Source organism: Branchiostoma belcheri, unplaced genomic scaffold (genome assembly GCF_001625305.1).
Source record: "Branchiostoma belcheri isolate BF01 breed outbred unplaced genomic scaffold, Haploidv18h27 scaffold24, whole genome shotgun sequence".
In the NCBI taxonomy this organism is placed as follows: domain Eukaryota; kingdom Metazoa; phylum Chordata; class Leptocardii; order Amphioxiformes; family Branchiostomatidae; genus Branchiostoma; species Branchiostoma belcheri.
The window spans coordinates 1920291-1942700 of NW_017803843.1; the positions used below are offsets into that span (position 1 = coordinate 1920291).

General features: G+C 41.3%; 1 protein-coding gene across 7 annotated transcripts in view; it reads right to left on the reverse strand.

Moving 5' to 3' along the window:
* The window catches only part of LOC109471012 (DNA repair protein RAD51 homolog 2-like), a 54757-nt gene that overhangs the window by 6107 nt on the left and 26240 nt on the right, over positions 1-22410 (reverse strand). For 5 of the 7 annotated variants that reach the window (XM_019770160.1, XM_019770162.1, XM_019770164.1 and 2 more), the window contains one exon: positions 19645-19723. In XM_019770160.1, coding sequence (XP_019625719.1) covers positions 19645-19723 — 79 coding nt within the window. Of the gene's footprint in view, positions 1-5805; positions 5987-19644; positions 19724-22410 lie in introns of all 7 variants that reach the window. The other 2 variants (XM_019770163.1, XM_019770165.1) reach the window with 2 other exon arrangements.

The window sequence follows — 22410 nt, forward strand, 5'->3', positions numbered from 1 at the left end:
AAGGCATCTTATTGAGTAACCATAAGTTCATGTCACAATGCTAGACTTTTACTGGCATACAGTTGTCCAAGCAAACACATCTGCTGTCTACTGTATACTTTGGACTTGGGTCCAAGGTACAACAGTCATCTAAGGACATGGTATTATTACATTTTGCATTGATATGTTGAGTCTGATGAACTTTGACAGCCCTCTACTATATTGTATCCCCCAGATCCATCAGGGCCAGGTCTGGTACACTGCAGTGTGTCTCAGGAGAAGGGTGGATATAGGGTATCAGGGTGTACCCCTACCACATGGAACCTGGGCTTGGCTGGGCGGATTCTCCTTCATCCATGGTTTCTTCTTCATCCATGGTGGCACATATCCAGCAGCACCAATGCTCTACATCCTGCAGTGATGTACAGACAACCACAAAACATTCAGGACTCCTGGATATGTCTGTGTCAAGACTAGACTGATAGGGTACTCTCACCTCTTGATACACCTTGCCACACTTATCGCATGTAAGACCCAATAGCATTGAGCCAAATCCACACCAGTAAAAAATTTCTCTCATCATCATCTGGTATTTTCCATTATCCCCCATGCAGAGTCATGTTATGCAACTAGACTAAGCCTATTCCTGTATGTCAAAATAGCAGCAGGGATGTTTGCATGGCAGTGGGCCAGTGTGCAAGGGCAGAGGTCGAGATCCAGGGGTTACTGATGATGTCAGAGCCCTGGGAGGCAGCCGGCAGCCAGCCCACTGTGAAACACGAGGCAGCTCAAAAATGTGCCAAGACTGATGCACATCCAACGGGATGTTGTGATGTACAGGAACCGTGTTAACCTTCAAGGCAGTGATACAACCCATAACATACATACTGGGAACTGCAGCACCGCTGGAGAGAAGAAACCTGGCGGGAACCGGTTTGAGTAAAAACATTTCGAACACACAGGGAGGATTTCTCATTTGCTCTACTCCTAGCTATCCCTTACCAGGCTTTGGAAAATTGGAACCGGGTGTCCCTCAACGTGTACAGGATCCAAGATCACCCTCACAAGGACAGACTGTGCACTGTTCTTGACTTTTAACCAACAGATACAGACTTGGCAGAATCCATCTGTGCACTTGAGGCACGATGTCTTGGAAGATCTAGTCTTGAGACCCAGTATCCCCCTCAGACAGTGTGAATAGGAACCTGTGTACTGACAACTACACCTCAGCTGCAGGCAGCCAAGTCTGTGATCAGCAGCTCAGCAGGATGCAAGTTTATGTACTTCATGTTCTCTGACAGCATTTTGTAACTATGACTTTTAACGTGTGCACGTATCAGTATTCATCCCTGGGCAGCTGTACACTAGCAGGTCCCTGCTTCTGTGTGTCTTACATTGTTGAGCATAGAGATGGGAGCTTAGGTACTAAAGTACAATACATAGGTTTGAGACAGAGAACCAGCAGTAAGACCTTTTTAGAAAAAAACTCTCCAAGCAACAGAACTACAGTACCTGAAATGTATAATGCCTCCATTTCATGTATGTACATGAGTGTTAGCTGCAGAACAAGGACATCAGTCAGATGGCTTCGAGGTTGGTGTTCCTTCAAAGCAATTTGAAAAGTTGTTTTCCACGGCCAAAAGGAAGGATTTCTACACTACCTGGCATCTATCACCAACAACCCTGAGTGGGTACTTGCCCTACATGGGCCTATCACACAGCTAACTTTATCCAAACAGTAAGGATGACACTTTCTCTGACTGGTTGTCTGACTTCTAACCTACCATGTGAGGTAAAACACTCAATGATTGGCTGATGGCAGTAATATCTTCCAGTTCACTAACAATTGGCCAGAAGATGTTTTCTTTTCCCAAATTGGCTCAAGAGTGGAACCTATGCAAACAACCAGGAAGTATGGCAGTGCTAAATTATATGGTTTCTTGAACACCTTATCAGGCTAACTGCTACTGAAGTGGGGAGTGGGGAGGAACTGGAAACTTGCAACTTTCACACAAACTTTAAAATATGAGAGCAGTTGCAGTGTATGCTCTTCACATGTGTAACATAAATGTAATTGAGTAATACTACTATTGCAGGTATTCAACAGCTTTCTTGGCTTTTTGATGTCTCTTTCAGAATATTCATGTACATCTTTCCCCACTGATGAGTCCTAACCACACAACAGTGTAGTCACACAGCCCCTATGGCGGCTAAAAGCACAGTGTGGCCTGTTTGGTTGATAAGGAGTCCCAGAATTTGTTGTTTTGTGGGTAGACTGCCAGAGTGGCAGGTGTTATCTGCTGTCTCACAGGCTGTCACAGGAGCTGGGACTTGGGAGGACAAGCATCTCACAGTTGTGGTAGGTTCAGTGCATATGGGAGAACCAGAGTCGCACTTGAGACCACTGTTTGTAACAGTTCGTACTACCTACATCATGTAGCTGTGTATCACATTTGTGTGTCCTCAGATCATAATAGTATCAGAGTGAGACAGTACCAGCTGAGTATTGAACCAAGAGGCTAAAGAAGCTCATGAAACATCCATTTTAGTTATTTGATCGCTGCTCAAGACCAGATGATATTTGATGATGTTGTTTGTTGCTCCTGGATGTCCACTGCAAGAAGAACTGCAGAAAAAGGGCAGTTGCTGAAAGATGGATGTTCACAATAACTAGTTGAGATGGTGCTGCATTAAGGGTTTATGTTCATAATGCTCTTACTTATATATAGAGAAAATAAACTTGGACCACTCTGCTCCACAACCAAATCACTTTGGTGGATGATAAACGACCAGTGACAAACTTATGGGCTCCAGACTAAACTATCCAGATAATACTATACTCACTTGGTCAAAGTTTATGCTATGGTGCACAAATGGACCATCCCTTTTCCTGAATCCAACTGCTGAGGGAGAAACCACTTGAACACTACCGGTAGTACAGTACCTACACTACTATCAGTACTGAATTTGCTTTGCTTTTTTGCAACAGAACTACAAAAAACGGGAGCCACTTACCAGACCTCACTTAGCACATATCTCTCTCATTCTCTCAAACCTGCTACACATACACATATACAGTATTTAACATTTCATACAAAATTTCTGTCTTGAATTACCAGCTATTGAATTACCATCATTATTCCCCTAATGAGCCTGTCTGATCCTTGTTTGTTGATTTCTCTGAATGTTTTCCTATCTCTCATTATAGGTAGGTCCAAGAGACAACTTTGGGAGGAAAGTATGAATTCCATTTAGCATCTGTTAGGCCACACTGACTTAATTTTATGGATGACAACCTCTGAAGACCCCCAAACTAATGCGCGCAGGCGAATAAAAAAATTAAACCACAGGAATACAAAGCAGCTGGTATTGTGAATTTGTAGCAGTACATAGTGACGTATACAAGCCGACACATGCTGCCTTTTGCAGAATTTATGAATCTGCACAAGTTCCTGCCATCGTTTGGTAGCCTGGGTGCCATCCAATCCGAGTTACAACCAGCTATTACCATGTCTAGAGTCCTAGTTTTTTGAGAACAGGCGAAAATCAATGCGCACGCGATTGTCATCCATAAAATAAAATTGTTGTGGCCTTAGAGTGCAAGAAAATGACAGTCATCTAATTTTGAATGAAAGACCAGAAAATGGTCAAGTGTGATTGAGATGGCTGGCTCTTGTAAACAAGATGCCTTGAAATACCAAGGCAAAAACAGAAACCCACACTCCACTTGTATTGCTGAGACAAGCCTCACTCATATCTCAACCACCACCCAAATCCATTACCAGGCCCCCACTCTCTCCAAAGTCTGGGGGTGGACTAAACCTAATACACTGGCATCCAGGCAGCACACTTTCATTTGGCCAACCCACAATGTGTAACATGAAACTAGCTACAAACAGCCCTTGTTAGGTTGAAGCAAAAGAGTAAATAAAGAAGCAGCAGAGTGAAAAGCTAATAGAGGACCAGTAATGATATTATATTGACATAATGGAAAACAACCAACTTGTGGGCTGTTGTTAAAAAGCAGAAGTGACATCTGTGGCCAAGGCTGCGGTACCATTCCTTCTCCCAGCCAACAATTTCCGACGCCAAAAACTTCCAGTTGAAAATATACCTCATGACCTGGTGGACGAATGCCTGGAATATTAATTAGGGGAAGGCTACAAAGAGAAAGTTTGAAAAAAAAAGTGGGCCATTCGTCCAAAAGTTCTTTGGAATTTTCTGACAATTCTCATACACGAAAATGTAAGTCAAGTCAGCAGATCCACACTGTGTGCATGCTGTGGAGTTTGAAATGTTGTCTTTTAACCTGTCTGCTTCTTGTCCCTCCAAGCAAATGTGTCCCTAAGTCATAATCTTGCAACACCAACAAAAGTCTGAGCTGTAATGATGGCAGGATTAGCAATCATCTGTGGGGGGCTAGCCCTGAGAAATTAGGGATGGATTAGTGTTGGGTGCTGTTTAGGGGTGGGGGGTTCAGGGCTGTCCAGAAATCATGTTTCACCAACATGTTTTGACAACAAAGTGGAGTTCAGAGGGGATGTGGTATGCTTGACATGAATTTAAATGAGGCAGGCTGTAAGTTATTGACAATCTGTGCATGTTTTCCTGCATTCCTGCTCGGTGCTGGGCAGATCCTGGTGTTGTAAAGCTGGAGGTGATGGAAAATCCATGGATAGAGGAGCTAGTGGAAATAGTCCTTCCTATTTCCACAAACACAAACAGTTGGGGCGAGAGCCCATCTAACTTAATTATGAAGGGGAAATGTTTACTTTGCTGCAGATTTTGGCTCAGTTGATGGCATTTGCAGCTTGCTAGCCCCAGGGAGAAGTGGTGGATTCATTACTGCCTGGGATGCCAACAGATTTGCTGGACCCCTTCCCTATCATGCTCCCCTGGAAACATGAATTTGATGAAAGAGCACAAACAGAGATGAGCCAAACATCTATCAACTAACTTCCAATGCTCCTCTTTATTTGTAACTCTGCAATGTAAATGAACAAGTCACAAAGGCAATAAGTATGTGCGGAAGAAGAAGATATATGAAAGGTCAGTCTGACAGTTGGTCTGTTTTAGCAATGTCCTTGGTTTTAGCCTTCAAGAAACACAAGCTGGTTTAGAGTCTAGCTGTTTTTGTGTTGGGAATATAAGGATATTTCACCAAAAAAAAAACAACTCTGAACTTTTCCTTTGATACATTTTCAATAGATGGTGGAGGGATAAGAACAAGCGTTGCACATATAAAAGGAGACAACTGCTGGAAATAATGTGAACATAATTATAGTGAAGTGAGTTGACACATCTGCTCAAAAATCAGTCTGCCGCAAAGCACATTTTATGCTAAAATGTCTGCTTACCTGTTACCCAAAATACTATTAGTGTTAGAATTGCGAGTCTTAAATATAAATGTTTTTGTTGGTAAAAGCTCACCTTTAGTTAGAACAACAACCATTAAATGAACAACAATGAAGGGATAAATCATGGTAAAAAAATCACAGTTTGCAGACAAACTGGCAACTGACATCTGTTGGTTGCTCTCTGGTTTATCACGCATCAGTCACCATCTCCTAATCATTATTGCTGATTGTAAAGTAGTCACTGATATTGAAATTACCACTAGTGGCAGACTTAATTACACTAATTTGGGGAAACCTACAATCGCAAGGTTCCCAGAAAATTTTGTCTCAGGAGGGAGCAAGAGAGAATCAATCGGGTGTATGAAAAGCAGTCATCTCATACATAATTAATATAGACAAATATCCATGACAATGGGATTTGATGACTGTTGTTCACAGCCTGTATCCCTGTCAGACTCGTCAGACTTACCATGTAGCAGGAAGGAGGGGTATTAGGGTACACCGGTACACAGTCCCTGTTGTTCCTCCCTCATGACATGATTATGGCACAACCAAGCCTCCTCCCTGCCCCAACATGGTACGGACTTTGATGGGGATGAGGCCAGGGTCTGTGGCTACTCTCTCGCTTGACTTCCAAATTCTCTCATCATCTGTAAAGAAGAAAACAATTGAAATTCATTGTCTTCCTCCTAGCTTATCTTTTGTACAGTAAATCCTTTATGAAAGATTTTGAATGCTAAATTGATTTTCCCCAGGGGAGGAATAAAAAGTGGGTCCACAGGGACAGCTTTTCAGAGGAACTATCCATAATTGCCTTGATGTGATTTGATGAGGTCTGATGACTCCTGCCATAGGCCTGATTAGATTTTTTACAGGAGTTTGGCTAGTGTGGGAAAAAGATATTGTTACATTTCAAACAATAGAGTTGTGTATGGTAATGTAATAACATCTCAGGTTTCTAAATATAACTCACCACTACTCCAGCTCATTCCAGGACTAACAGTTATGAAATTAGATTAGCATATGATTAAGTTCTGAGTCAACAATGCAGGCAGGCGTTTGGAAGCCTTTTGCTGTATTGACAGAGCATGCATTCACCTGGGGAGCCTAATAATAACACTTGACTCTCAGTTAATTATTCCTCCATCTGTGGACATTTGGTCTCCATTCAGTTATTTGTTTGTTATGTACCTTTACAACTCAACGATTTTAATTATGCTTCCAAATACAAATAATGTTTTTCTTGAGAAATAATATAATAGAATAAGGGAAGAGGGCAACTTCATGCAGTGAAGTCTAGTTCCTTGCAAGCATTAACAAAAGGAGCCAAACTCTCCAGTGGTAGAGCAGACCACAGGTATGTCGATGGTCAGGCTATCAGCCTACTCTGTGGTGAGACATGGTGTTGGAAAGTGGACCACAGAACTAACATGAGTCATTACCACTCTTTCAGTGTACCAGTCAGTAAGAACTACTTGACATTTAGCCAGGGACACATGAAATAGCATACTAGTCAATACCTCAACTTGTACACATGCACAGAGGTACCATTTCCAAGTGGCAGCTTCTTCATACATACTTCTTGCACTGAACACAAAAGACTGCATATACCAAAATCACTCAAGTAGTGCAATTAATCAATCTGCAATGTAAATATGCTTACATTCTATCTTAGTATCTTTGTTGTGCATGCAAGTTTTACCTGCAAGATTGGAAGTGACATTTGTGTATGTTGTCATTCAGTCAAACAGCATGCTCAAAAGTTTGTTTGAACAAACGACAAAACAAACTTGTTCCATGCTGATCTGAAGTTATTACAAAGAAAGATCCATTTTGATTGTGTTACATTAGCATATCTACATCACAGCTGAATAATTCTGGAACAAGTAGTCTTTTGCGAATGAATGGATAATAGATCTCTACAGTGGAACTTTTAGTTTTACAACAATGATCTGTTATCTAAGGACCCCGTTCCCACTAGGATAAAATTGTCTGAATTGAGCCAAATAGATTGGCGACCGTCTTGGCGACTGGCTTTGATCCGGTCCCTATCCGGCTCGGTTCGACTCAATCCGCTCAGTTAAGTTACGATCTACCTCGCGAGATGGATCTTGCTGACCGGCTTAATCTCCTTCCAACTGAGGCAGATAGGGATTGTTCCCACTGGGGTTAAGTTGACCGAATCGAAGCCGGTCGCCAAACACCAGTCGCCAAACTGGTCTCCAATCTGAGGCATAAGTTGTAGTTGCTGGCCTGTGGATGATTTCCCTGAAAGCAGGCACCCTGCTACAAGCACAACTGTTCCCTAATTAAGAAATATTCCGGAACATGATAGGGTCTCAATTTTGTTTCCGATAGATTCATTATAAAATTATAAAATTTGACAAATGAAGACACTTGACAATACAAGCAACAACTTAAACATAGTAGACTTTAGTCTGCTCTATTCATGCAACACATCGAATATACTATTAATGTAAATTCTTCACAGACATCTGAACCAAAGGCCAAGTTGGGCCTTGATAATATGCTATACACCATCATTAGTGACCGGATATGAAGTCTACACATCCAAACACTTGGATGCCTACTAGGCAAATAGCAACCCCACCCACAGGCAGCTATGATGTATAGATGCCAGCATTGGGCAGGCAGCACACACTTGACTCTCCACAACCTCGAGGTGGCCTCAGTAGGAAATAAACACTCTGACCCTGCATCTGGAACCTACCATACCCAGACAGCCCCAGGGGAGGACAGCCTTTCCCCAAAACAACATCTGCAACCTATCTGCAACAATAACCCGAGGAGCAGCAAGTCCAGGACAAAATTACATTGAGACCAATGAAGGAAAATTGCTGGGTTAAGAACAGATCTGGACAAAAGTGTACTTCACCTCAGCCAGAACAGAAATTAGCCTGACCGTTGGTAACCTTTCCTGCTGGGATGTACCACAGGCAGTGGTTTGGCATGGTAGGAGGGGGTACTTTTGAAATCATAATATGTGACTTTGTAAATTAAGTACATGTATCTGGAAAAGCTTTCCACTGATGAATTTTCCCCATTGTGTAGGTTACTAGAGATATGTTGTTGGTAACAGATTTTGACTGGTACAACCAAGAAAATGTGTCTCCCATGAGGCCACATAGACCCACATGGTTGAAACCTGAGAGCAGCTCTGTTCTGGAATTCTTGACCCAGATCTAATGCATGGTCATAGGAAACAAAAGTAAAACCTATATTCTAGCAAATACCATGTCAACAGCACAAATTTCTTACTCACAATAGAGATATTCCCACTGAGGACATAAATCCCTAACTTTTAAAGTCAATGGTCATTACAGTTGATTTAAGAGAAGCCCATTGGCCTTCAGATTCCTGAGAGGTTCAAGCAACATGTTCACTACTTCAAACATCCCAGCAGCAAGCTGGATTAGGAGGGGGTAACTAGATATATTCCAGGCCACAATATCCTATAGGAGCCCAGGCAGTTCTTGGAATCAGGGATACACAGGGTAACTTATGTAGAGTAGTTCCTTTAGATTGTAACGGATTATGTCTGCTTTATATTACATGTATAATGCCACTTTCACTTTTTTTTAGTATGACAGTGTAGACACAAGTAGGACACATAAATATTCACACTTTCCCTTTATATGCTATTCTGTCCTTGGCATATTCAGGTTACCCATCTGCACTTGTTACATGTGTACAAGGAGGTGTCTCTTTTTAAACCTCCTTGATGTGTATAATAAATGTTGTGTATACACAGATGAGTTGAAAAAGACACCCGAGAACAGCTGTTAAAGTAACTTAAACTAAGAAATGGAAAAATGGGATGGTTCAAGGTCAAGGTTATGAATATCCTCGCCTAGCAAAAGGACAAGTTAGAGTAGAACGAGTAGAGTGACAGGTTTGAGCATCAAATGTAGATGAATTACGCCCTTCTTGACTTGCAGACAATTGTACAGTTTACTTACCATACTGGTTAGATTTGCATCTAGGACAATGATAGGCAGGTAGGGAGATGACTCTAAACCCTGTAGAATACACTGTGCCCCTTGACATCAACTTTCCAAATAGGGAACCTGTGCCTGGTAAACAAGTATGATGACAAATGGTTCCCTGTCTTGTCCCTGGCAGAAAGGTGAACATTGCTTCACAGTGACTGGCACTCTAAATTAGAACCTTATGTGGCCAGCCCACAAACCCACTGGGCAAAGGAAGTGCCCACATTCCCCTGCACACACTCGCCTTCCCTTTCACGTCAAATCTATATGTGGAAAAGGGGTTCCCTTGAACTTTGTCCATCCTAAAAGAAAACAGGTGTTTCAGAACTGTTGTCATGTACTGATGACCTCACAAGCAACAACCCTGATGATCGTCACTGGCGCCATGGAAACGGGATGGTCTGGGTTTAGGCTGAGGACCTGAAAGGGGTTTCTGACAACTCCTTTAGATTGACAAGAAGGGGGATAACTCCCATACTTTTTTCCTTCCAGGTATCACTTCAGTAAGAATATGAAATCTATTGCAAGGACTCAGAAGTACAGGGCTCATTGGATAAATAAATACCTTAAGTGATCAGCATAAATCTTTATCCCCTATAAAACCCTTTCTTGGGACTATCTTTGGCACAGGAAGTTTGGACTATTCATCATGAAAGGACATCCCCCTTTCCTGCTGCTGCCCTGGACTTGACCCAGCATATTCCACAGGATTCCCCACCCAAGGCATTCCCCAGGAGGAGGAGAATTCTTCTGTGGTGTGTAACAGCCTGCCAGCAGGACCTCTGACATCACCAGGAAAAATATACATGGGGATGAGTCAGGATTACCATTCCATATGTTCTGGAAATCCACCACATTTGGAACATTTCCCTAGGCTGGGTGCCATCCTGGTTAGTTTACATCTGCTCTGGTAGTTAAAGTTGGTGGATAGAGACTATTGGACTGGATGTAAAGCGGCCAGGATGGCACCCAGCCTGACATCTCCCCATGTTTTCAATTTGGCTGTAGTGCCTGACTAACTTTATTCCAGCATTTCTTGACATCCAAGCAGTACGTGATCATTTTACACAGGTAAGGCCAGGCAAACTTCATACTACAGATGACATCATCTGGAGACCAGACAGCACACAGGAGAATTAATGCAGCAACAAAAAAAGGCAGTACTAACCTAAAATGAATCAAACTTGAAAGTGATGTTGCATGCATATCATGGTATTCAAAAGAGGGTCAGAGGTGAGAGCTTTTTTTTTAGTAAATGCAAGTTTACAAGGCCAATATATATTTATTTTATAGTTAATGAATAAAGGAAACCTTTGCTATCCATATCGTCAGTCAAGACCACAAGAGCCATATTTTCACATAGAACAGCTACTGTACCTTCCTGTTTTTTATACTATCCAAAAAAATGAAAATGTAATCGTCCGTGTTTGTAGATGTAGCAGTAATGTTTTTGTACATCTAAGGTCAATAATTTCAACTGAACAAAAGTCAATAGATAACAGTTGTTTCATTGTCTTGTCAATAATGAATATAATTTCTCTGAAGTTAAGTCACAAAATACATTTTCAAAACTGTCATTGTTCTACATCATTACCTAAAGAACTGCTGCAGAAAAAAATAGCTTGTGTTCATTTTTCTATTTGATGTAAAATCTACCATAACAATGCTGCATTGTTGTACAGGAAACATTTTCATACCAATGTAGTGGGCAAAATCCATTTTCCTGTTGCTTGTGCTTATACGTTCTGATGAATCTGGGAAGAAAAGCCTTGCCGGAGGGGCCACTGCTTTAGACCCTGTTCATACCAGACTTATATTTAGCGGTTTCAACCGGTTTTTCAAAAACCGGTTTTTATTTAACCTGGTGTGAACGCAAATTAACCGGTTTTTTAGGGGTTTAAATCCGATTTTGAAAAACCACCTCGGGAGGTGGTTTTTGAGGGGTTTTTGTGGGGTTTTTCCACCGAAAAACCTGGTCTGAACGCTAAGGGTTTATTGAACCGGTTTTTTGCGTCATAATTCCGGGGTCACGGGGTCAGCATCCTGGCCGTGTGCGACCTGCAAGCTTTTTTGAGCGCGTTGTTTTGACCAACTTGAGTTCGTTTCCACTGTTTTTCCACGGTTTTTCTTCATTTTGCGATGGAATCAGCAAACGCAACCTGGTCGGCGAACGGGACGCTCCTGATACTTAGGTTGGAGAGCAGGAGTCGCCAAATTCGAAAAAGCTAGGGGGGGGGGCGAGGGCTCTACCGAAACAAAAATGTTGGAGGAGGCTGATTTCTTCAAGATAAAGGATCAGTGCCGCACTAAGGTAAAAAAAAAAACTGAAGACGGCATACAAGCAAGAAGGCCAAGGAAAACAATCAGAAGAGCGAGAGGAACGGTTATTCAAACTGCAGTCATGGCCGATTAATTGGATATTCACCGGACAGGATTTTTACAAAACCGGTTATCAAAAGTCTGGTATGAACGCTAAGGGTTTAAGCCGGGTTTTTGAAAAACCGGTTGAAACCGCTAAATATAAGTCTGGTATGAACAGGGTCTTTGTGATGGGCTGAAAATTGTTTATGCTGGCACAATGCATATGCAAAACCAGTTTGTAGGAGTGCGGATGAATATGGGCAAATGAAAAGGCCTATTGTTCGTGAAGGATGTCGCTGCTTCAATGTGACACAGCACTTTCCTAGAAGGCTCACAGAACTGGCAACAATGACTGTGGAGGACTTTGATAAACTACACAGCAAATGTGGCCACCTCCGAAACCTTTGGCCCTGAATCATCCTGCAGGACAATGGGACTGTCGACCACAGATCCCTAATGTGTCCACATTATCCCGTATTACCATACAACTTGCAGGGGTGGGCACAAAGGTGCCTGCATTAATTGAAAATCACACAATACCAAATAGCTGCGGATTTAAAGGGCCTCCGCATCACATTGAAAATTGCTCCATGATAGACATCGCCATTGTAGCAGCACATGGTGGCATTACACCGTCAACGGGGGCTTGAAAGGGGGCTGCAGTGATTCGCCTTTCCAGCCTGATGTTACCCAGCCGCAACCACAACTTCCACATCTCTGACTTCAGCACACTGGCAGAGATCACCAGCTTTATCAGGCAATTCATACGAAAAGGGGAAATCTGATTACCACAGTATCCTTTAATCTCCTGTGAGATTATCTCAAAGTATGTGAAACAGAAAACTGTTCATCTATGCATTGTCCCAACAAGGACTTGGTCCCCACCACAACCTTTCTAAAACTGTGGATTAAACTTCTTGTATACACAATCTCTTTTTTCTTTTTGAGCTATGTCATTTTCATGCATGTCTCAATGGTAGAAAGTAATGTATAAGACATAAGATTGTGGACCATGGTGTGTTGTTGCATGGTGACATGCATAATGAATTATTCAACAGGTTGTAGGAGCGTGGGTATGTCGGGCATAATTAAAGCAGCAGTGCGAGTCATTAGTGCGTGAATGGCTCATTTATGCACAACAATGTGCAGGGAAGCCCTCCTGGTGCAGAGGTGCACAATTCCATCACTGACGGTGACTAGAGGAGATGGGCGCTGAGATTAGTCAGGCTACAATGACTTGTACCACAGTCGATATGACAGGGAACAAACCTCAAGGCCTGATTATCATTCTACTTAATTTTTTTAGTAGGAATGCTTAGATGTTACAGTTACATACATTACAACAGGTAACAAGTATATGCCATATGTGAACATATTAGAACATACTCTACACAGCAGGGAAGGCAAAGTGGTATCAAATTTACCTTCCATGCACGAGTTTTCATAGCTATAGTAACTATTTGTATTTTACCCTCTCTACAAATCTATAAAACACTTTCCTCGACTGTATCCCTTTCCTCACCCCTTGTGTACTACTGCATTATACTGATAGCTGCAGGGCACAGTCTGGCAACTAGTCTCCTCTGCAGTACAACAGGCTTGAACAGGAGCACAGCTTTTGGGCCAGCATGTATTACTGGGTGAGCTTGTGATGGTCAAGTACAAAAGGCCTCACATTTGACTGTTTCCACAACATTCTGAGCAAACATAAAAAAGTCCCCCCCTTTATGGAAGATGAAGTAAGCGACCTGATATGGCATACTGCCATGTCCTCTGGCAAACTTGTATGATTAAGGGGTGTTAGTGGTGGTTTGCAGATCACGCGGTGCAATGGAGGGTGAAGGCTTTTGTTGTCATGCCTCCAGGTCAATCCATATTCTTTTCTTCCAAAAAGGCACGATGACATCATCATTGCTACGCTATTGTCTCCAAACCTCGGAAAGACCAACTGATTCAGAATAATTCTGTACTTTGCCTGAAGCACTTGGCTTTCATGAAATAACAATCAGCTGACCACAGACAGTCCAGATATCAAACATACATTTGTACAGGCAGTATGGATCACAAAGTTAACTCTGTCCATCCAACATCACCGCTTTGAAACAGAACGTTGATTGGGATTCTTTAGAGGACTTGTAAAGTAAGCCCCAGCACTGATCAGATAATTACCCTGGGAGGGGGGTAATTATCTTATCTGATGAAAAGATTAATGACATGTATGTGCTTTTGATCACTCAGCTCAAAATTGCCGCCAATATTGCAGAAGAACGGGTAGAGCAGGTTACCATGAACAATACCTCCGTTCAATTATGCCTGCCAGCAATGCATAGCCCCATAATACATGTATGTCACTGGAAAGTCTGATTAGTCATCATCTAATATAACAATGATGTAGCACAGTAAATAGTCTTTTTTTTATACACAATGTCATGCCCTTCCTAACATCAAGGTGTGACAGGTCACCCCTGTCCATCCCTTGTTTAACTGATTATCAACAAACCAGTTTTGGCCAGTTTGGGGAGAGTCAGGTCATTAAATTGCATCATATAATAGTTCTCTAGTTATAATTACTGTGAAAAAACTCTTGAAACAGTGTCTTGAAGCACTTAGGCTCATACAGACCATAATTCCTGTTATTCTTAGTACAACTGTTGTCAAAACAAATTAATAACAAACGAATTTGTAAAATGTAACCCCAAGGGCAATGACACATCCATGATCTTTCATGCAGTATCACTGGCCATGTTTTGAGATTCTCCATGTTTATTGTGTGTACTTTGCTTTGGTTTTGTGGACCTCAGGGTTGGGATAACTAGATCTTACCTGTGGCCAAAATTAAAATACATATTCTTTGAAAAGATTACAAACCAATTTCTTGAAATAGTGTGAAGAAAAAATAAGAACTTATCATGTTTTCATCTCCAAGTGGAAGAAGTTTCAAAAAGTTGTGCTCCTCCATCCCTGCAGTGGGACTAAACGTAAAGTCACGATTCCTTTGAGAAAATCTCCCAGGCTGAATGCCTTAAAAATTGTTGACAAAACACCTTCTCCAATCTCCCGCTGTCCAAGATAACAAAGGCAAAACACAGTAGAGCAAATCATCTTCTAATGCTGCGTACTGCACGCAATATCCTGTACACCTGCACATGGAGAGGCATGCTGCATGCTGATGAGGCACTGTCCTTCCAGAAAGGGGCAGGCTAGCCAAAATAACACATTCCTAACCTTTCCTTTGCCAAGATGTATAAGTAACTCTATGTTTTAACCCCGCCAATGGGTGAAACAGACAGACAGGCATTGAGACTGGAGTCAACTTAGTAAGCCTCAGAGGGAAGCTGTAAGAAATGGGTGGGGGAAGGCAGCAATTAGGCAATCAAGGGTTAACATTTAAGTCAAAAATTTACAGTCCCCAATCCTTTTTCATGGACAATTGGTGCTTGAGTGTGTTAGCCCTTGACAGGATAACTACTACACATGTACTAGTATTTCTTACTACTCATCCCAAAGTGTCCAGCGACTGAAGACATGTACAGGAAGTAACTGTCACTCACTAGCTGCCTGGGGAAAAAGAACTGATCCATGAGAATGGACAGTGACAGTTTCCTGGACACACCTTTTAATCACAGCCCTGCCAACTGAAGGTGTACAGAGGAGGTTTGATGGCTTCCTTGGATGTTCCAACTACAGTATTGAACACCATATGTACCTTTAGTAGAACTGGACATGCTTTATTGACAGAAACACACCTGTATACAGGAGGATGCACATTACCAGTAGTCTGCAGAATACATGTTTTGTACATATGATGATTGTCAGCTAAAACTTTGGTTTGACAGGAAAATCAAATGTTGAGAGCTGAGATTTCAGCTGTGGCTTCTAATCTGTGTGGTTTCTAATTTTTGGTACATCACTTTCTTATAGATATAGCTGTCAAGAGGTAGTGTATAGTCAGGACTGCCCAAATGGCTATAGGCTACTCCAAAAGGCTAACCCTAGTTATGAAGACACTAAAATATGTACCTCATGTCAAGAACATTACTAGTATATAATGTTCTCATTCATGTTGACCAATGCCTGGCTGGAGCACCTGAAAGTGGACTGACAAGGTCTAACAAACTGTCAACATGGAAGTGCTCTTCCCTTGCTTACTAAATAACATATCTTTATACATGACTGATGGTCAACCTACCTCAGGCTACCTGGCATGGTCTTTGTTTTGTCAGTATAGCCTTTACTTCCACATATATGTATTGGCTATTGGCAGAGCTGCTGTATTACTGCACAGCATTTAGTGAAGTCTTTAAGAGCAACCACCCTTGGTAGCATGGCCAAGTCAAGTCAGTTAAATGTCCAGTCAACCACACAGCCTGGTAACCAAGGTTATGACCATCCTACCCACGTGTTAGCTGTCAGCGCAAACTGTCAAATGTGCCTGGCAGTCTTGGGGCTCTTACCAATGCCCCCTCCCATTTATACACCACTGGGTTATGATCTAGGGTTTGGTCATGAGTTAACCCTTGGATGAGGAACTTAAGGCAGCTTAATTACATGAAGGCTGACATCTTGACGAGTTTTCAGAACAAAGTGTTTGATTCCTATCAAGGACATGCCTTCCTCTGAACGTAGATGTCCTTAATAACGTCAGCTTTAACATTTAAGTCTTGATGACCCTTAGCACGCAGAAACTTTGCCTGGGGGCTTTCATGATGTCATGGTTGACCTTTGATCTGCCTCTCCCGAGTCATGTGCTGATTGTCAGTGATAATGACAGGTAGGATGAACACCTGAGGCATCTGCCCTTTTGTTTCTCTACTGACTTTCTCAATTCCGACTGTTTCAGATATTGGTTATATTGTTTGTGTTGAGATGTTATCATCAGACTTTACCTACCCAGAATTTTTAAGATGACACAGCTTCAAGAAGAGTGTACACCATCTGGTGTTTCATTGCAGCAAGTCAACAGAAAAATATGTATAAAGTTTTCTGGTATCAGTTAGATAATATGACATTTGGGCTGTGGGCCAAAATTCTTTTGTACAGTCTGACAAGATAATTGAGCACTCCTCTACCAAGATTAGTAGTCATGGCACAAACCACACCTCTGCATACACATTAATCTTACAGACTCACAGAAGTCTCAAGTGACATCTTGGACATTTGTGACTTGAAAGAGAATTTTATCATTTGGTGTAAACAACAAGTCATATTATCCATCATGTAGTAGTATGATCTGAAAGTACATTATCTGTGATATTAGATTACTCAAATTTTTACCCATGCCAGCCATCACACCAACATAAGGACATACATAGCCAAGGTCAAGACCATTCCTCTTGATTACAGCTACTTTTGACCGTGAGTGACCCTCGATGATATCAGCAAGAGATGCTAAAGACATTCTTGTCTATATTTGTTTACAGACAACCTTGTACATTGTTGTACAGCTGGACATGATTTTGCATTCCGATAAGGATTGTATTGCCGTGTTTTTGTTTCAGAAAGAGTTAGTCGGCATACATTGCCTCAAGTATTGTTGCGGCATTCCCTGCATTCCCCTCACCTGTTTATACCACACAGGATTGTTCTCCTATCACCTACATTATCTTACATTCTGCTGCATCCAAGTCTTCCTTCAGTGATGCTTGTTTATCTTATCAACATTCTAGGTATGAGTCATGTTGTGTTGCCATAGTTTTCAAGTTTGAAATGTGTTGCATTCATGCATCTGATTATGTTTTTAGAAAAATAGCTAAAATCTGGTGAGCAGTGTGAGAAGAAACTGGTTTTCTGGTAACTACACAAATGCTACCGGGGTAGGACATGTATGTTGGAGTTGATTCCTCATCACACCAGCCAGCACACAAGTTGATCTGAGTTGATGGTGTGGTATTCACTAGGATTATCCTCCATGATAAGAGCAAGAGTCTACCCCCTACGCTGGATAATATGCAGACATTGGACGTCACACCCTTGTGAAGCCACGCCTTACAACGACCTAAATTATTTTAGTTTATGATAGTTTATGATATATATAATATACAAGTAGAAGGTAAACTGGTCTTGCACATAAAATCAACATACAAGAACATGTTGTATCCTCTCTGTCTGGGCAAGACCTACTAACTCAAACCCAGCAGTCCCATTGATGGAAAATACAGATGACAATTCTACCCAGCACTGCAGTAATTGTACTAATTAATTCCCTCGGTGGCTGTGACAAGTTCAGCAACCTTCTCATGATGAATACTTTCAATTAGCTACTATGTTTACTGTTACTATATTTACCTTGAACGCAACAAAGAGCCTTCACAAGAAGGAGATAGCATCTTTAAGGGCAGTACCAAACTGACAGATTGAGATGGGACTGGTATTTTGTACCTTAGTCCCTTCTGCTTCACTTTGTACAGTTGGTAGAGTACATGTGAAGTGAAACCTTTCCAGTTTATTTCTAGTTATAGTCTTCACAATAAACAACTTTAGTTTAGCTGACACAGGTATCTGCTGACATGCTTACAAGTAATCAAATCCATTTGACATTCAACTAAAGACCTTAATGTTTATTCAGTGAACATGATACTTGTTCACACTAAGTCAAGGTATTCTGTCCCTAAGCCTCGTGTCTTGAACATCTGACCAGACAATAAGGCTAACAATCCTCTCAAAGTTATTTTAGCAGTAAGAAGTGACTCATTTGGGATGAGCTGAAAGGAATGGCAATTTTTCTTCTTACATTTGACCTTAAACAACAATGCCTTCATCTCTCATGGGAAGGGCTGATCAAAAACATACCAAGTATAACTCTTTTGTAAAATTTAGCCCATTCCCTTACTCAGTAATATCCATTTATTCATGGCTCTAGAGACTTTTGAAACTAACATGACGTACTGGACAATGCACTGAAGGAGAGGGAATGGAAGAGTACTACTGAGGGAAACATATGTACATGTGTACTAGTACCGGTATGTCCCATGCCTGTGAACCTGTGAATAGCACCTGTCTTTTTGTTGGTGCTTCACCGTATGCAAATATCTACCGAGCATGACTCTGAAGGGTTGGGTCACCACAGGCTTTTTACCTGTCACACCTGTGATCTTCCTGTGCTTTTACATCAAGCATGTGTGCATCACATATTTCTTGTCAGAGAGAAAGTTGGGAATTTCACAACGTAATGTTACAAATAGAAGGAAATGGCATCTATCTAACTTGCTTTGCTATTGCTTGATTGAGAGTATAAACTGCCATTCGTGTCCATGATGTCTTGGCCCAGGCATCAAGCTGCAAACTCTTTTTAGGAACAGACTTGAGCTGAATGTGAATCAGAGGTACGGAAAATTGTTTTTTTCTTTGTTGTGCCTCTTCATACAACAGTGGCATACTTGTCTTCACCACAAGCCACACTGTGAGGTCACCTTGGACAAGTGGATATGTTGGTATGTAGTCAACAATGGGTGTAGTTTCCCATGTAGACACATCTTTCAGATGTTTCTAAGGGTGACCACTGCAAACATCAGAGGAAGTCTCTCTCATTAGAGCAAGAAAACAACGCTGGACACATACATGCCAACACATGAAAAATCACATTAGCAGGCATTCCTTCCGCTTGAAATGGAAATGTTCTATGTGGGACTGGCTCTTTTCTCCTCCATAATTCCACAGCAATTCTGTCATACATACCACCAAAGTCAGATGTAAAAAGACTGTTGGGTCATAATAATGTTTAGCATTTTTTTCCAAGGAAGTGAAGGTCAGATTTTGACAAGAAATTGACAAGGAACACCTGTAACTTGCTAACCTGTATAAACTTCTGAAGATGCCAGCAGTATCATTAAAGCTATGAAGAACAAGGAAAACTGACAGACTGCACATTATATATACTGCTGCTGACTCTATAGGTCAACATTAGTGATACAAGATTGTTTGATCACCCCATCACTCACCTTGTAAAACAATGCCACTGCTCTGTATGGTGTATACAAAACTGGAGAAGGGCGCAATCGGGGACTTAGCAACCATCACCTACAGAGGAAAAGTGGGAACAAAAAATAACATTACACCGGATGACACCTTGACCTAACATCAGTCAATATGAAAGTTGAATGATAACATTTGTAGGAATATTTACAGATGTGAATGTGCTCAGTGAAGTGGGGAATAAATTGTAGATATCTTTATATTTGAAGTGAAAGTCATGAACAGATCATATCATACATGTACATGCATACCACACTGATGTTTTAATTTTATCGTTGCTTCAAGACCTAAAATTCAATCATTTTGACAGTCAACCTTGATCCTGCATCTAAAATTAGCCATTGATTCAAGGCTATCTAGGAAAGGGACCCCACCAATGGTAAAGAAAGTTACTCAGTCATTTGACAGGGTCATTAATTGTGTGTGAAGCACAGTACCTGTACTTGATATACCTCCCAAGTATGCCATCTGATAAGGAGGGAGGCAGGAAGTGAGTGATGCAGGGTTATGGCAGGGGACATGCATGTAATAGTAGAGCATGCTCAAGAACAGGAAAACATCATTATGTCTTTGACTGCTTCCTGATTTATGACCACTCATCGTAGAGACAAAGGTTGTAAAAGGTGTCCTTCAGGCTCAGGGGCAGTGACCGAGGGTGTGCATACACCTTTCAGTATAACCTTAGGGGAAATGGACCACACAAATGAGTTGACAGAGTTTTATCCTTGATCTGGTATGAGGTTACTTATTGGAACTGTAAAATTTACACAGCCAACTGACACTGCTTACACCAGCAGTTTTCTTGAATCCTCCAACATCAGTGCAGTGCAACATGACCTCAACTAACAGTGAGGCAGTGGCACAATTGTACCTTGAACATTGAACCAAGTATTGCAAAAAAAGGCATGCTATAAAGTCACAATAAAGGCTATATAAGTTTCTACATTTCATTATTCTCAAAAATATTAGGTTTCTGATATTATAAAGTAAGCTATGTAAGTAATGTATGAAGGCATGTAGCTGTACTTGGCCATATGTTAGCTAGAGACCTAAGTCCAAATACGGACACAAAACAGGCTCCACATAACCAAATATGGGTATATGCCCTTAGGTAAACTGAGGGCAACAATGATTTGGTTTCACATTTCTGGCTTGATACCAAATGCAGTGGACAATGGAAGCAAAGGTGAGCATTGGAAATGTAGGTGTGGCAATATTGCAGCATGATCTTGTACTAACTGTTAAGTGTCATGGCATACAATGGCATACATGTACTATAAAAAGAATGTTCACCCTTGTGTATACTTCCTCTTACTGCTTGTTTCAGTACATAAATCATGACAATAACTGAATGTCACAACACAAGTTATGATCAGTTACTAAACCCTGTCCAGCTTCAATGTCATCACAATTTCTGTAAAAAGGGATAACTGCCTACAAATTTGATGAAGTGGTGTGGCATGCAAGGAAACACCTGTGCTATGAGCCTTTCAAAGCTCCCCCACTGCCAATAATGGTAACTACTGATCCTTCAAACTTGACCTCTCTGCAGGCATGCTACCAGAAGTGTCATACATGGTCTATTGGAGGAATGTGTGGCGAGACATTTTGTAGAAATATAGCTGGAGACAGAGGAGGAGGTACAAGGTAGAGTTGAGGAGAGGGACTGTTAAGAAAGTTGATACAAGAGACAGTAAATGAGTCAGGAATAGAGACCAGCAGATAAAGCCAACATATGAAATGAACATTGGGGAAAATCATAAGACGGCCATAGCAACAAATCTAGCCACTCTTTCTTGCCAGCAATTTTCACAGTCAAACTTTCAGGGCCAGTTATGATGACAGCATCCTTCTCTCATATGTGGAGACCCTGAGGGACTTGGACTCATGGTCACCATCAGATAGCACTTACAACTGTACTGACAGGTTACACTTGGGCAGACGGTGGCCACAGAAACTTGAGACCCAGCTAAACAGTTCTTTTCCTTACAAGACTGATGAGACAACAACATTATTCAGATTGAAGGAAACAGCTTCATCAGTGCCAGGAGCTGTGGGGTGGGGCAGGCTGCAGGGTCATTACCGTGTCTAGACGGATCAGGGCAGGCACCACTCATGGACAGCCTTCAGGCAGGTCAACGAACTGCCATTCTAGAATACAAAGGGAGGGAGCTCAAGTATTGTTTTCCAAACATCACCTGCCTGTAGGCTATTGTAATTTTGATGCAGCCAACAGACACAAGTGTGTGATTTGCTTATGGAAGCAATATGTATATTGGCATGTTGGCAAATATTTGTTGGAATGCATATAGCACGTGACATTTGCTATTATATTATATACAAACTTTAAATAAACGTGTGATCATTTATGATGATGATGATGATAAATTTGAGCATTATGAAATTATACATAATGACTTACAGTTATCTGTTAATTCTGTGTTGATCCTACTCCTCCAATATTCATTACCACCTGTTTCTACCATTATGTTGTTATAATTAAGACACAACATAACAGAGAATATTCCTAATCAATTGAGGGTTGCCAAGGGGGAACATACTATGTTGATATGTAATAGCTTGTGAGTCCTGGATCAATTCTGCTTGATCAGAGTAAAACATTTCTTTTTTTTACAGTGTCAATGCATTAACAGGTTTTTTCTTCAAGCAAATGTTTACCAAGCAAGATACATCAATTTCTTCTCATCAGTTTCCCAAACAAACTCAAACAT